The following is a 12,921-nucleotide window of genomic DNA, read 5'->3' on the forward strand; positions in this document are numbered from 1 at the left end:
CTTAGTAGCGAGTATACAGTCGCACCCTCAATCCCAAAGAACAACTATTACTTAATGAATTTTTAAACATTATGTATTTTCATTGTTTTGCAAAGTAGTTTTGAAACACGTCAAATCTAAATTTTCTTTTCTCTCTTCCTTTTCTCTGGCAAGTTTTAAAGCCTGCTGATTCCTCTTCTAGAACTTTAGAAGGAATTCCACTCCATCTCCAGGACACCTAGTTTACATATCTGACCTACAGAAAAATTTCTCTCCAACTATTTCGAAGGCTAGTAGAAAACTCCATCCAGTGTGTCTCCCACAACCCCTCCTTTTAACCACCTTCACTGTCCCCTTCCCACCCTACAATTCCTGTGCATTTTAACTTCTTGTCATCACCTTCAAGACTCCACTCCCCCCCTTGCCTGCATCTGCCTTCACTCCTCCTACTCCCCCCCAATTCCTGCCGAAAGCCCCGTTAGCTGCCTGTTGCATAACTGCTCCCCCGTCTCCGTCTCTCTGGATTGTCAGCCCCACTCCCGCCAGCAGGAATGCCCCTTTTTGTCCAACCCCTCCTCCCTTCTGCAACACGCCCAGCGATTCCCCGAGATTAAGCTCCTCCGGGGATTCTCCCTCCAGGCCCGCGCTCCGGAGCGAGAAGCAGGTCTTAACTTCGGTGGTAAGCTCCGAGGGCAGAGGCGGCCCACTCCAGCCGGCGCAGCCCCAGCACACCGCAGCGCCCGGCCAATCACCGCCGCCATCCTCCCGCTGGGGTGATGTCTTCAGGTGTCCGGGGAGAAAGCCCTGCGTACTATTAGCTCCGCTGTCGGGCCAGGAGCCGCCGGCCTTGGGGCCCCGTGCGCAACCGGGGGAGGCAGAGGCGGGCCCCGGGGTCCCAAAGGAGCCGAGTGGCGGCGGCGACCGGGTGGACGCCGGCCCCAAGGCGTGGGCCTGCGAGGCGGGTGGCACGCGGCCAGGGATGGGCAGCGGTGGGGACGGAGGCGGCCGCGGCCTCGGCGGGGGCCAGCTGCAGAGGCCTCCGCGGGTGCCGCGGCCCCTCCAGCCGGGTTCTGGGGGCGACTGAGCCGCAAGGCTGACTGACCGACGCGAGGTGGGGGTCGCCGGCTGCCTCGGCCACCGCGCGGGGTAGGGGCGGCCTCTGCCCGCTTTCGCTCCCTCCCCAACCCGCCCGCCCACCTCACCTTCAGGACCCGGATCCCGCCCGGCCGGCGGCTCGCGGGCGCTTCGGGCGGCTCCGGCGGTTCGAGCGGGCCCGCGGGGCCCGGCTCCACCTCCCCCATCTGCGGCTGGTGGAGGCTGCACAGGGACGCCCGGCCGGCGCTACGCCGCACGGAGCCTCGGCGGCGAGCGCGAACAGCCTGCGGCCCCGCCCCCCGCAGTCCGCCGGCCCCGCCCCCTGCCGCCCTGCCGGCCCTGCCACCCGCCGCCCCGCCGGCCCCGCCCCACCCGCAGCCGTTTCGGCCCTGCGTAGCCGCGGGCCCGGTGCGTCCTGGGCGCTGCGAGCCGCAAGCCGCTGGGCGGGCTGCCGGGGACCTCGCGGGCGGAGCCCGGCGCCACCGCAGGGCTGGGCCTCCGTTGTCGGCCGCCCTCGGTTTGGCGGACTGAGGTACAGGGAGGATTATTTGCTGCTGTCCCCGCCTCCGAAGTACGGGCTGGACAGGGAAGGGGGGGTGGAGGGCTGCACCTGTCAATAGTGACGCGAGGACGCTGCCCTCCGCCAAGGGTGCCTCTTGTAACTGACCTTTCCCAGACCTTCCCTCTGTACTTCAAAACCGGATGCCTATATTCAATATCCTATGATAAAACATAATGGAAAAGAATATGAAAAAATAATGTATATATATTTATAGCTGAATCACTATGTTGTACAGCAGACATTAACACAATATTGTAAAACAACTATGCTTCAATTAAAAAAAAACTGGACTGTCACCCTCACGTACAAAGCCACTGAACGAATTGTTGAGAATACTCACCTTAGCAAGGCCCTTTCTCTTCCTTATTAGAGATGCTCACGGCCTTCTTCAGCAAATTCGACCCCACCTCATGTACAAAATGTCATCTCACCTCCCAGCCACATTTTAATTTCTCCTTATTTAGTAAAATTATCAGAATATTGTTCTCTGCTTCAAGCAGTAATGTGGTCTGGTCTGAAAGCCATTTTATTATTTGCAATTCTAGTTCAGAAAATTTTTATTATTTTCTTTTAGTTCCTGCAGTGATAGTTTTGTGACTGGTCAGTGGGCCAAATCAGACAGCCAGATTCCAAATTTCAGCTCTACCTCTTATTATTAGATCTATACCCTTGTGCTATTTTATCTAAGCCTTTGGTTCTTAGCTGTGAAATAGAAATTAGTCTGTATAGTAGTTATTATGAAGATTTTGCAAATGCATACAAAGTGCTTGACACATAGTAGTGATTCATAGGTGTCACTATTATTCTGAATTTCCAAATTTAAGAGACACTCAATTCCTTAGAGTCCTCTTGTTAATTCTGCTCTAAATTGTCTTAGGAAACCTCTAGACCTCTGGATTTTTAGGTCTCCCCTTCCTACACAGGTGTTGAATCTTCAGGCAACTTCTAAGGAATTAGCAGAAAAAAAACAATTTCTTGTGCTTTGAATAATTGGTATCACCTATTAACCATTGCTTCAGCTTGCCTAGTACAGACCAACTATATGTTAAGAATATTTTAATTGTAGGTTTAGAACAAGAGAGTTTGACATCTGTCAGTGCAGTCTGTCCCCCTCTTCTATGTATGCGTTTATAGATATTTTAAATTCCAAGACAAAATTTGACTCTTGCAAAGATTCTGACTCTGTACAAATGATTTCTTCTGTGAAAGTTTGGTCACTACCTTCTCCCCTCTCATGAGTTACTTTGTATATACCAAAATTCCAGTCTCCAGTCAGTCATCTTCATTTCTTTGTCTCATTTTAGTGAATTTAAAATGATGTCTCTGTGAGTCTGGTGTAAAGTGAAAAAAACTCTTTAAGTTGTCTACCTCGTGGGTTTTCCTTCTACCCTGAAATTACTTTCAAGAAAGCTACTCAAAGTAGTTGGATTCCCATTTCAGTGCTTACTGGGTAACTTCTTCCAGCAAGAACACTGGTATGTAAGGGATAAGCACCAATATGGAGACAGAAGTGGAGTTGACCAAGGGCAGACAGGCAGAGAAAAGAATGAAAATGTGGTTCAGAATTAAGTGCTTCTAAAAGCCTGTTTCTTGAGGTACTACACATTACATTTTCCAGATCTCATGAGCAGAAGCTCTTTATTAGTTTATCATCTGAAGGGGAAGGATCCTGTCACACGACCAGCATTTGAGTTCATGCTGGGGAACAGCAGTGGTAGATGATTTTTTTTTTTTTTGTAATTAATGGGAGAGTGGGCTAAAGCATCAATTCAGAATACAAGCATATGCTAAAAGTTATGTATTTACTACTTCTTCAACAACGTAGTACCTCTTTCAAAAAGAGAACAAAAAAGCTAGGAGCCCAGGTGTTGCAGGGGATAATTTATGACGCAGCTCTCTTTAAAGGTCTCCATGGTTTAAGACCCAATTCAGTTAAGTGGTGACAACCAGTTGATTCTGAGTTTTCTTTTCAGATCATGTATTGCCATTAACATTTTATACTGTTTCAAAGGTCACATATTCATGTTCTCCCCCAGTTCAAGGCAGTGTGCATTATGTATGCCTAGGGTTATGTAACTACAATTTCTAGAAATGGTAAACAGCTCAGACTAACCCTAAAAATAAATTCCTCTGGGATTTTTTGTGCAAATATCCATCTGCCCTCACTGCAGGTTCATCATTACAAAAATCAGTTTGAATCAAGCCAAGAGACAGAGAAGTCATTAGACTCCCTCCTTTCTGTATCCTTCCTGTAAGTGCATACCTCTCTCTCCACCTAGAAGGGGTTGGGGAGGGACACACACACACACTTTATCCCAGGAGCTCTTCCTAATCTTCACTACAAAATGGAAAGAAGGTGTGGAGAAGGGGAGTTCACGTCTGTAAGATTTTGGTAGAGGAGCCATAAGAGCTTACTACATTTGCTTCTTTATAGCTAGTTCCCACTCCTTTGATGATCACAAGTCATCTTTAGGCCTAAATCCTTTGTTATTTCTACCACAGATTGAGATTTAGATAGTCCTTATTTTAGTTTCAAATAAACAGGCTGTATTTACCTGGCTTCCAGGTTTGAAGGATTTTTTTTCCTTGAACATTTTTGTATTGTTGAATATGGGGACAACTGAACTAGGGAAGGAAATAGCATGAAAAATACTTTAAAAAAGTGATAAAAATTGGGCTTCCCTGGTGGCGCAGTGGTTGAGAGTCTGCCTGCCGATGCAGGGGACACGGGTTCGTGCCCCGGTCCGGGAAGATCCCACATGCCGCGGAGCGGCTGGGCCCATGAGCCATGGCCGCTGAGCCTGCGCGTCCGGAGCCTGTGCTCCGCAACGGGAGAGGCCACAACAGTGAGAGGCCCGCGTACCCCAAAATAAAAAAGTGATAAAAATTAATTTGGTCCTTCTGGATGGAAGTTCAAATCTGAACACTATTCACTGTATTAAGTAAATGTCTAGAGTCTGTTACTGGCTAACGTTTTCTACTGCAGCTTTTATATTTTCCTCTCGTTACATGGAGATGAAGGTGTCAAGTAAATTTAATATTAGAAACAAAGATGAATTTTAACTAAGCCACATACAAGATTATAGAAATGTCACTTATCAAACAGCACCAAAGGGCACTTCTGCATAAATTAGATAATTGCCAAGGCCTACTTCCTTCTACTTCTCAGTTAGGGGGCTAACTATCACACTCTCCCTCTTTTCAATAAGGGACTATCAGGGATCATCTGAGTACTGGAACACATAAGCTCCCAACTTTCAACCACTCTCACTTCTATGGAAGAGTTCATATAAAATAGATCATGAAACAGAATTCATTTGGCTGGTCAAGCCTTCCTCTTCTTAGACACAGATAAACTTGAACAAGTCACAAATAGACGCTTTAAACTAAAAGTTCATGACCACCTCTAACACACAATTCATCTTGACATGATTTATTTGCCTTGTTTGAGAATTCACCCATGTGGAGAATACCAGCATGGAAACAATCACTAGTTAAAATTTCCAATTGCACTTTTCACTGTCTGTAACTTCAAGTTTTTAAAAATTTGTTCAAGTTCCTCTTTTGGTGAGATTTCTGTGTAAAAGGAACATTAACAGGTCAGTAAGTTTAGCTCAAAGCTCTGGAATAAGAACTCATCAAAGGCTTCTCTAATCCACTTGTAAGAAGTGAGGAAGCAAAATTTAAATCATTGAGTATTGACTTTTTATTAGTCACTGTTCATAATTTGTTTCAACCAAAAGACAATACACACAGCAGAATTCTAATGCATCCCATGTAAATGTTTACATCCATTTTATTCCTCTCACCTCTAAGACTTATCATTTAATTTAAAATTTTTTTTACATCTCAAAAATATGTCTGCAATAATTAGAACTTCATTAGCCGTCCCGCCTGGAAACAGCCTTTTAATATTTTTACAGTAAAGAAGATGTGATGGGGCTTAATGAAAATTGTAACTTACAACATTATGAAAGAAAAGGGACTATACAGGGACATAGTGGGAGTTCACAAAGGAAAGAGTTCAGAAGCTCTTTCCCATGAAGCCCCCAAAGAGAAAACAAAAACAAAACACACAAAGCGCAACAGCAGGTTCCAAAAACAAAAACAAAAACAAAACTCCAATGTTCCATGTTGAAGTCAGAATCAGCCTCGTGGAAGTTCAAGAAGCAACTGTGCATGCTGCTTCAGCCTTTTCTTCTGTTTGAATGTTCCAGGTCCTGGAACCCTGTAGATGGGACCCACTCACCGCTATTGCTTGAAAAAGAGTTATTCACTTCCAGTTCTACAAGCAGGCCCACCCTCCTGAGCCAGAGCTGGTCAAAGTGTTTTAAACTTCAGGACTTTCTGAGCACGTCTCTTTTCAGTGATCCTCCCCATTCCCAAACTCCTGAGTGCACAGACGTGTACCACCTCTCCACCAACCACAAAGCTCGTGAGTATCCACTTTTTGCTCTCTAGCTCACTCTCTGTTTAGGACAATGTGGGTAGTACACATTCACTAGAAAAAAACATACGCATTCAAACTTTCCTTCCCCTAGTTCTCATAGCCCAAATATTTTCCGATGCAGAAGATAATGAAGTTGAACCTTGAAAACAGTATCCCCTAATTTCCAACCTCTCAGAACAACATAAAAATGGAAAGCATGTTATATAGTAGACGGAAATACTCAAACCGTTAGTGCTAGACAGTTTTCTTATATAAATGGGACAAACAAGGGGTATGAAGCACATCTTTAATCTACAAGAGGGAAGAATCCCCTCCCAAATGTTACAGTGAGGAATGTTTCTTTAAATTAGAAAGACCTTAAAATGAACAGATAATCACTATACAGAGCATGAAACATTCCATGGCTGTCCAAATTACCTCGAGGTAACAGCACCGGAGCATAGTGGGAGAAGCTTCTCGGGTAGAGCACCCTTCCTACAGTTTTCTGAGATTACTTAGACGAATTCTCCTTTAGGATTACTGTGGGGGTGGGGAGGGAGTACAGAATAAAAACTACTCTGGAAGAGGGGAAAAAATGAGGTAAAAGTGCATGTGAAATTGTCCAAGTGTGTTTAGGCTCACTGCTTATCACCCTGGAGTTATGAAAACAGCCATGGAAATCACCCTTTCCTCACAATGGCTCTGAAGTTGTAAATCTAAACAATTTTGCTCCCCCGTGAATGGTTATACTAGGGAAAGAAATAACTGAAATGTGCAAGTATTCATAGAAATTAAGAGATTTCTCCTTTAGCAGCACGGCCAAATGAGAGGAGAACGAATTCTGATCCTAGAAACTAAGGCACACTGAAGCTTTCAAAGATCCAATCATTTGAAACCGTCTTCACAACCATCAGTATCCTAGGCAGTTAGTTACCTGGCCGCTAGTCCTTCAATACGGTGCTCAGGTTCACTCTCTGGAATCATTTCATATTCTACACAGCACCCTTTGTGTTAAGGCCATGATTTTTACTCTGTCTAGACAAAGCTATGGATGATCACATAACTCTACCTCAAAACTACATTCACGCAAGGAGACATTTTGTTCTGAGAGTAGACCCTTTCCAGCCCCATTAGCTAGCACTGTCTCATAGCATGATCTTCAGCAAATTTCTGAGATTCAAATCAGTTCAACTAAAGAAACTTGAGCTGGTTAACTATAAACGTGAGAGAGAAAATAAAGCCTCAACCACAAGAGGAATGTTAGACAAATTCTATTCAAGAAATCCACCAATATTATGTTAATCCTATCACGTTTCACAGCATTACGTATCCATCCAATGAAATCAGTCTGCAAAGAAACCTTTAAAGACTATTTTTCATCACACAGGCAGAGCAGTTGTTTGAAACACACACTAGACCACAATTACTTTACTGAAAACTACGCACAAGGTAATATCCTGTTCTTGACTCAGTCAACCATTTACCCAGTAGAATAAGTTTTAGCAAATCTTGCTCTTAAATACTAAAATAAGACCAGAAAGTTCCCCCTTTGGAGCCTTTAGTTCAACTCCAGTTTGTCAAATGTTAGGAATAATCTAGCATCTGATACAGAGCTAGATTTGACAAGACACTGAAGATTTTAAGTAAAGGCTTGGTGAAATGGAGGGGGAAAAATGGATATCTGTATCCAGTTTTAAGACCAAAGCCAAAGTGGTCCTTATACTGTACTCAATACAGTAATGATTGCAAATGTTTTAAGAGCAAGGTGGGCCTGACTTTTCCTTTTCTTTAGTACATCAGACATGGCACCTGTGCACCTGAACATACACAGTACATTCAACACGTGCCACAGGAGAGTCACCTTACCTCATGCCAGCAACTCAGTGTTAAGGTTTGATAACATGAGGGTCCTTTCTAAAAGCACTCGGTACTCTCACTAGTTTAAAAAGCTCCAGATCTCAAGTCTTTGATGCAGATACTCATAAGATTGGCCTCTCTTGAAAGACCAACTTCTCGCACTCAGGAAAGGATATTCCTACCCTATGGTGTCTATAAGACTTCCTCTGACATAGGGAGCAAGGAAGCTACAAGGCTTCATTCCAACACCATAAAGTACGATATAGGAAAGATTTCTTTAACTGCGTGGTCTTTATTTCAGTGCCAGTGTTACAGATACAACACAAATGTTCCAGTTAGAAGAAGGAATTCAAACGGAATGCCAAGGTCCAAGCCAGGCTCAGGAAATAAAAAGGGAGATTTGGAGTAATGGAGAAGATGACTCCAATATGCTCTAGAGTGAATCAGATACTCACTCTTCCTGTGGGCAAAGGTGCTTTTGTTAAGGAGTCTGTACTTTAAAAGTGGCAAACTCCTCTTTCCACCCATTTACCATAGTTCAGGCAAGTCATGGGTTTGGGAGAAACTTTAAAATTTGTAGTGGGAATAGGGGCATTAATAACTATTAATATACCTTTTGTAAATTGTCCACTTTGCACTTTAAGGGGAATCAATTTTGAAAATCATGGAGAGTACTCATGACTACAGCTAAAGAATGCAGAGAAAGGGGGGCTGGAAGAGCCTTTGAAGTTTCTATTACAAATAGAGCACCATATCCTTCATGCCAAATCTAAACAAAAGCTCTTTTTAACTGCATCTGTCCAGTGTTTACAAATAACCTTTCAAGGTCTGACCAGTTCTTGGTAACAAACATACATACATGTGTGTGTCTGTGTGTATACAGCAATGCACAGAAAAGGCTACCAGGAGCCTAATGCCTCTTTCAAACATTGGGGGAACCAGTAGAAAAAGGCAGGGCTCCCTCATGTCCACCGTTACATTTCCATTCTCAATGCCAGATGTAAAAAGCGCCTGAAGATGGTAACCCAGCTAGTGAGGAGTAAATACCCCACCTCGCCCAGTCCACAGAGAAACACAGTAAAAAGAAGGGGCAACTCTTTGCTGCAGAGACAGAGTGAGTGTCTTCTTGCCATGAATTCCAGTCCTCTCCTCCAGACCAGCTGCTTATTTCCTCAGGGGCCCAGGGAATGTTGATTCTGGCTGTAAATGTAGGAGGGGTGGAGAAGTGCAGAAAAAGGAGAGGAGGAGGAAGAGTGCAAAGTAGCCTCCAGAAGCAGCCGGCCTCAACAGTGGAGGAGAGGAGATTAGTCTTTAACAATGCTTCAAGGTCAGCAATAACTTTAGGAAAATCCTCCTCAACAGTTCTCTTCAGCTCCTCATGCCCATGGTACAGTTGCGGGGGACTTGCAGCGATCATAATCTCCTTCCCAGAGTTCCTTTGATTGAGTGGGATAAGAATGAGAATGGTGCTGGACCCTCATTGCCAGGACTGAGGGGGAAAGTTGTTCACCTCTGCTAGATCTTGCATTGCTGAGCCCTTGTGATTATATGTGAGCTTGATCCGCATTCGCAGCTGTTGCTGTCAGAAGAAAAGAGAATAAAAAATTACACACTGAAATAAAATCTTTAGAATCTGTACAGTCTACAAATAGACTTTTAATCTTAGAAAACACATATTATTTTAAAGCAGAACTCTCTTAAAAATGAAACACAGGCAAAAAACAACAACAAAAACCACCTAATACTCTAGCTATTAGCCAACATCATGCAGTCAAGTAGAGAAAATGCATCTCCAGAACTCACTGTTGGCTTCAATCCTAGAACCACATTAACAGGACAGAACCACTCAGGAGTATTTTCACAGAAACATTTGCTAAGTGCTTTTCTCAAGATTCAACCCTTGTATCCAATTTTCTAGAAAAATGAGGTAAACGTACTCATCTTATGCTCTACATTCAGATATACTGGTTGCTTTGTCCCCCTCCCCATGCAAAAACCTAGACTTTTAAGCCTCTAAATAGAGAAATCTTTAAATGTGCATTTTAAAGATTTTTTTTTTTGATGTGGACCATTTTTAAAGTCTTTATTGAATTTGTTATAATATTGCTTCTGTTTTACGTTTTGGTTTTTTGGCCATGAGGCATGTGTGATCTTAGCTCCCCGACCAGGGATCACATCCCCACTCCCTGCATTGGAAGGTGAAGTCTTAACCACTGGACCGTGGGGAAGTCCTCTAAGTGTGCATTTTAATGAGATGCCACTAAACCATTTTGTGTGCCTGGGCTTCACTTATTATCTACAAAAGAACAAGGAGGTTAGACCAGACATTTAAAAAGATTTCTTTTCTGCTGTGAGTCAGAAAAACCTTTGAGAAACAAAGCAAATTTTATTTCAGGGAATATGCTTACACCTTGCTCAGATAATGTCTTCAACTGTGCTACTCACCTTCTGTGGGTTCAGAACTTTAATGACTTGTGTGATGGTCCCCGTATTAAATGCTGGGACGATGCTGCTGCTAGGAGACAGAAGCTGCAGCTGGAATGTCTGGGGGGAACAAAGGGCACTCTTCAGAAAAATACACTTAACACTATGTCAGAGATGTCAACAAATACAGTCAGACACGCAGATGATGGTTCAATTACCAGATTTACCTACTACTAAATTCTATTTGTTTTTCAGATATCAGCAATTCACAGCATGTGGGCTATCACTTCATGGCATTTATAAAACGCCATTGTTTCTAGCAATGAGCTACTCTTTCCTTCCTGGTAGAAGCAACTTTAGCCTACCTCTTTTCAAAAAGTAACCAATTCTCGTTCTGGCAACCTCAGTTAATAGTAACTGATCAACTATGTAACTAAAAAAACAAAACAAAACAAACAACAGCAACAAAAAAAATGGGTCCCTGCGGTTAAAAAAAACTAGAAAGAAATGAAAAGCTTTCTAAAAATAGTAAACCAGCACACTAGTCACCAACTACATGCCTTCAAACTTTTGTGTATTTGGACAGTTGGGATCAGAGACTTGAACCTTTGTTTTCTAAAGCCTATATAATCTGGAATGTGTCAAGGGTTACTCCTACAGGACAGAGGTAAAGGAAAAGCTGAAAAAAGCCAGTTTGTTAATATGTATGTGGAACACATCAGGATCTCTACATTGGGGACACAAAGCCCTAACAGAAAAATTATGTGCAGAACTAACCCATACAGCAAAAGACCTGGAAAAGCCAAACACCATAATTTATTGAGTGCTGGTGGATTTTGTTTGTTTGTTTACAGGGAAGAGAGATAAAGGAGCTGTGAGCAAGACAGGTAAGTCATAGTTAGCACTATACAGTATGTATGCAGCTATTTTACAGACTAGGGTTACAAAAATTTTCCTGAAAGTTTAGTCTCCTAAAATATTAGAGAGAGAGGAGAATTAGAGAGAGAGAAAGAGAAAGAAGAGAAGAGGGGGAGAGAGAAAGAAAGGGATGGAGGGAAAGAAAAGAGAGAAGGGCAAAGGGGAGAGAAGGAGAGGGAGGGAAGGAAGAAAGGAGGGAAGGAGGTTCGTGGGTCTAGGTCTTCTCTAAGGCCAAAAATTATAAAAGCAGAAATTTAATCTCAATGCACAGGTTTATTACTTTGGGACTTATTCATAAGTCTACTGTCAAGATAAATTATGTAAGCTAAAATTCATTTATTTACATTTATTTCATTAAATGTTAGATGGCATCAACTGTAATTCACACCATTATTTTATATACCACTGAGAAAGAAAATAGGCTGCCAATGAAACTATGACAAGGGTATCAATTTTAAAATGTACCTCAATTTCAGAAATAACAAAAAGTAAAAATAGTATTAGTAGAATCTACGAAATACAACGTTTTGAAGTTCAAGATACATCATGATATGCAAATAGGCATTGTATAGTACAACACCAAGAAGAAGGCCATACTTTAAAGCAGAGACAGTATGTTGCTAGAACCGCAGCGTAAAATAATAAGTATAAAACTCTAAGTTGTAGCAACTAACATTTACTGAGCACCGAACATACGAAAAGTGCTTAAAACAGTACCTGGCACATAAAACTCATTTATTCCTCAAAGGAACCCTATGAATTAGATATCACGATGACACACCCCCTTTGCAAATGAAGAAACGGAGGCATAGAGATTAAGTAACCTGCTTAATGTCATACAACTAGTATTGAAACCACTAACTCTACTGCTTGTAAAACATCTACATTATTCTGACTCCTAAAAATCCAAGTAAAGAAGGTTGCAAAGTCAGCAGTAACCACAAGTAAAAGGTCTTCAATTTCCAAAATTGTGTTGTCTGAATGTCATACTTCACATGTCACTGAAAAGATCAGATTAGCCTAATCTATCCCAGGGGTTGGTAAAATATGGTCCACGGGCCAAGAATGAACAGACACCTCTTTCTGCAAGTGTTTTATTGGAACAGAGCCACCACCTTTATATATTGCCCATGACAGTTTTGGCACTATGACAGCATATAGCCTAAAATACTCACTATCTCGTCTTTTACAGAAAAATTTTGCCCACTCCTCATTCTACATTTTCCTTTTTCAAAACTTTTCATTATTCAATGATGAACATAAACACTCCTTAAACTAAGATTTGGTATAAACAAAACTTCAATTTACAAAAACAAGCAGTCATTGCATCAATAGTAAACTAGATGTTAATGAAGGAGGAATGTTTCTCTCACATTATCAAGAGGCAAAAACTTTTAATTCTGATCCAGTGACTAGAAGAGAATATTAAATACATGAAGTCTCTCATCTTGATTGAACTTTAATTCCACATTACAATTTGTGCTTTTTAGGTCTTTACCACTGTACTACTGAACCCCAACCTATCCTCAGTGCCCTGAGCATTAATGAATCACCTTGTAGAATTCTGCTCTGTCGCTATTAGGCTGCCCTTCCTTTATCCATTGTAGACAATACTAACTGTAAGAATATTTCGACTAAGCAGAAAGTGTTCATTAAA

At 42.4% G+C, this 12,921-nt stretch overlaps 2 protein-coding genes across 9 annotated transcripts in view; both read right to left on the minus strand.

The window, feature by feature from the left end:
* PHLPP2 (PH domain and leucine rich repeat protein phosphatase 2) overlaps positions 1-1,356 on the minus strand; it is a 72,760-nt gene extending 71,404 nt beyond the window's left edge. For 4 of the 7 annotated variants that reach the window (XM_079908291.1, XM_079908286.1, XM_079908290.1 and 1 more), the window contains exon 1: positions 1,182-1,356. In XM_079908291.1, the coding sequence (XP_079764417.1) occupies positions 1,182-1,280 (99 nt within the window). In that variant the 5' untranslated portion in view covers positions 1,281-1,356. Of the gene's footprint in view, positions 1-651; positions 924-1,181 lie in introns of those variants that run through there. The other 3 variants (XM_079908288.1, XM_079908287.1, XM_079908289.1) reach the window with 3 other exon arrangements.
* A 3,587-nt stretch (positions 1,357-4,943) lies between these two features.
* Positions 4,944-12,921, minus strand: part of AP1G1 (adaptor related protein complex 1 subunit gamma 1) — a gene marked incomplete at its 5' end in the record, with an annotated part of 81,348 nt that continues 73,370 nt past the window's right edge. For both annotated transcript variants that reach the window (XM_079908295.1, XM_079908294.1), the window contains 2 exons: positions 4,944-9,501; positions 10,368-10,466. In XM_079908295.1, the coding sequence (XP_079764421.1) occupies positions 9,400-9,501; positions 10,368-10,466 (201 nt within the window). In that variant the 3' untranslated portion in view covers positions 4,944-9,399. The remainder of the gene's footprint in view (positions 9,502-10,367; positions 10,467-12,921) is intronic.

The sequence above is a fragment of the Stenella coeruleoalba genome, assembly GCF_951394435.1.
Source record: "Stenella coeruleoalba genome assembly, chromosome: 20".
Classification (NCBI taxonomy): Eukaryota; Metazoa; Chordata; class Mammalia; order Artiodactyla; family Delphinidae; genus Stenella; species Stenella coeruleoalba.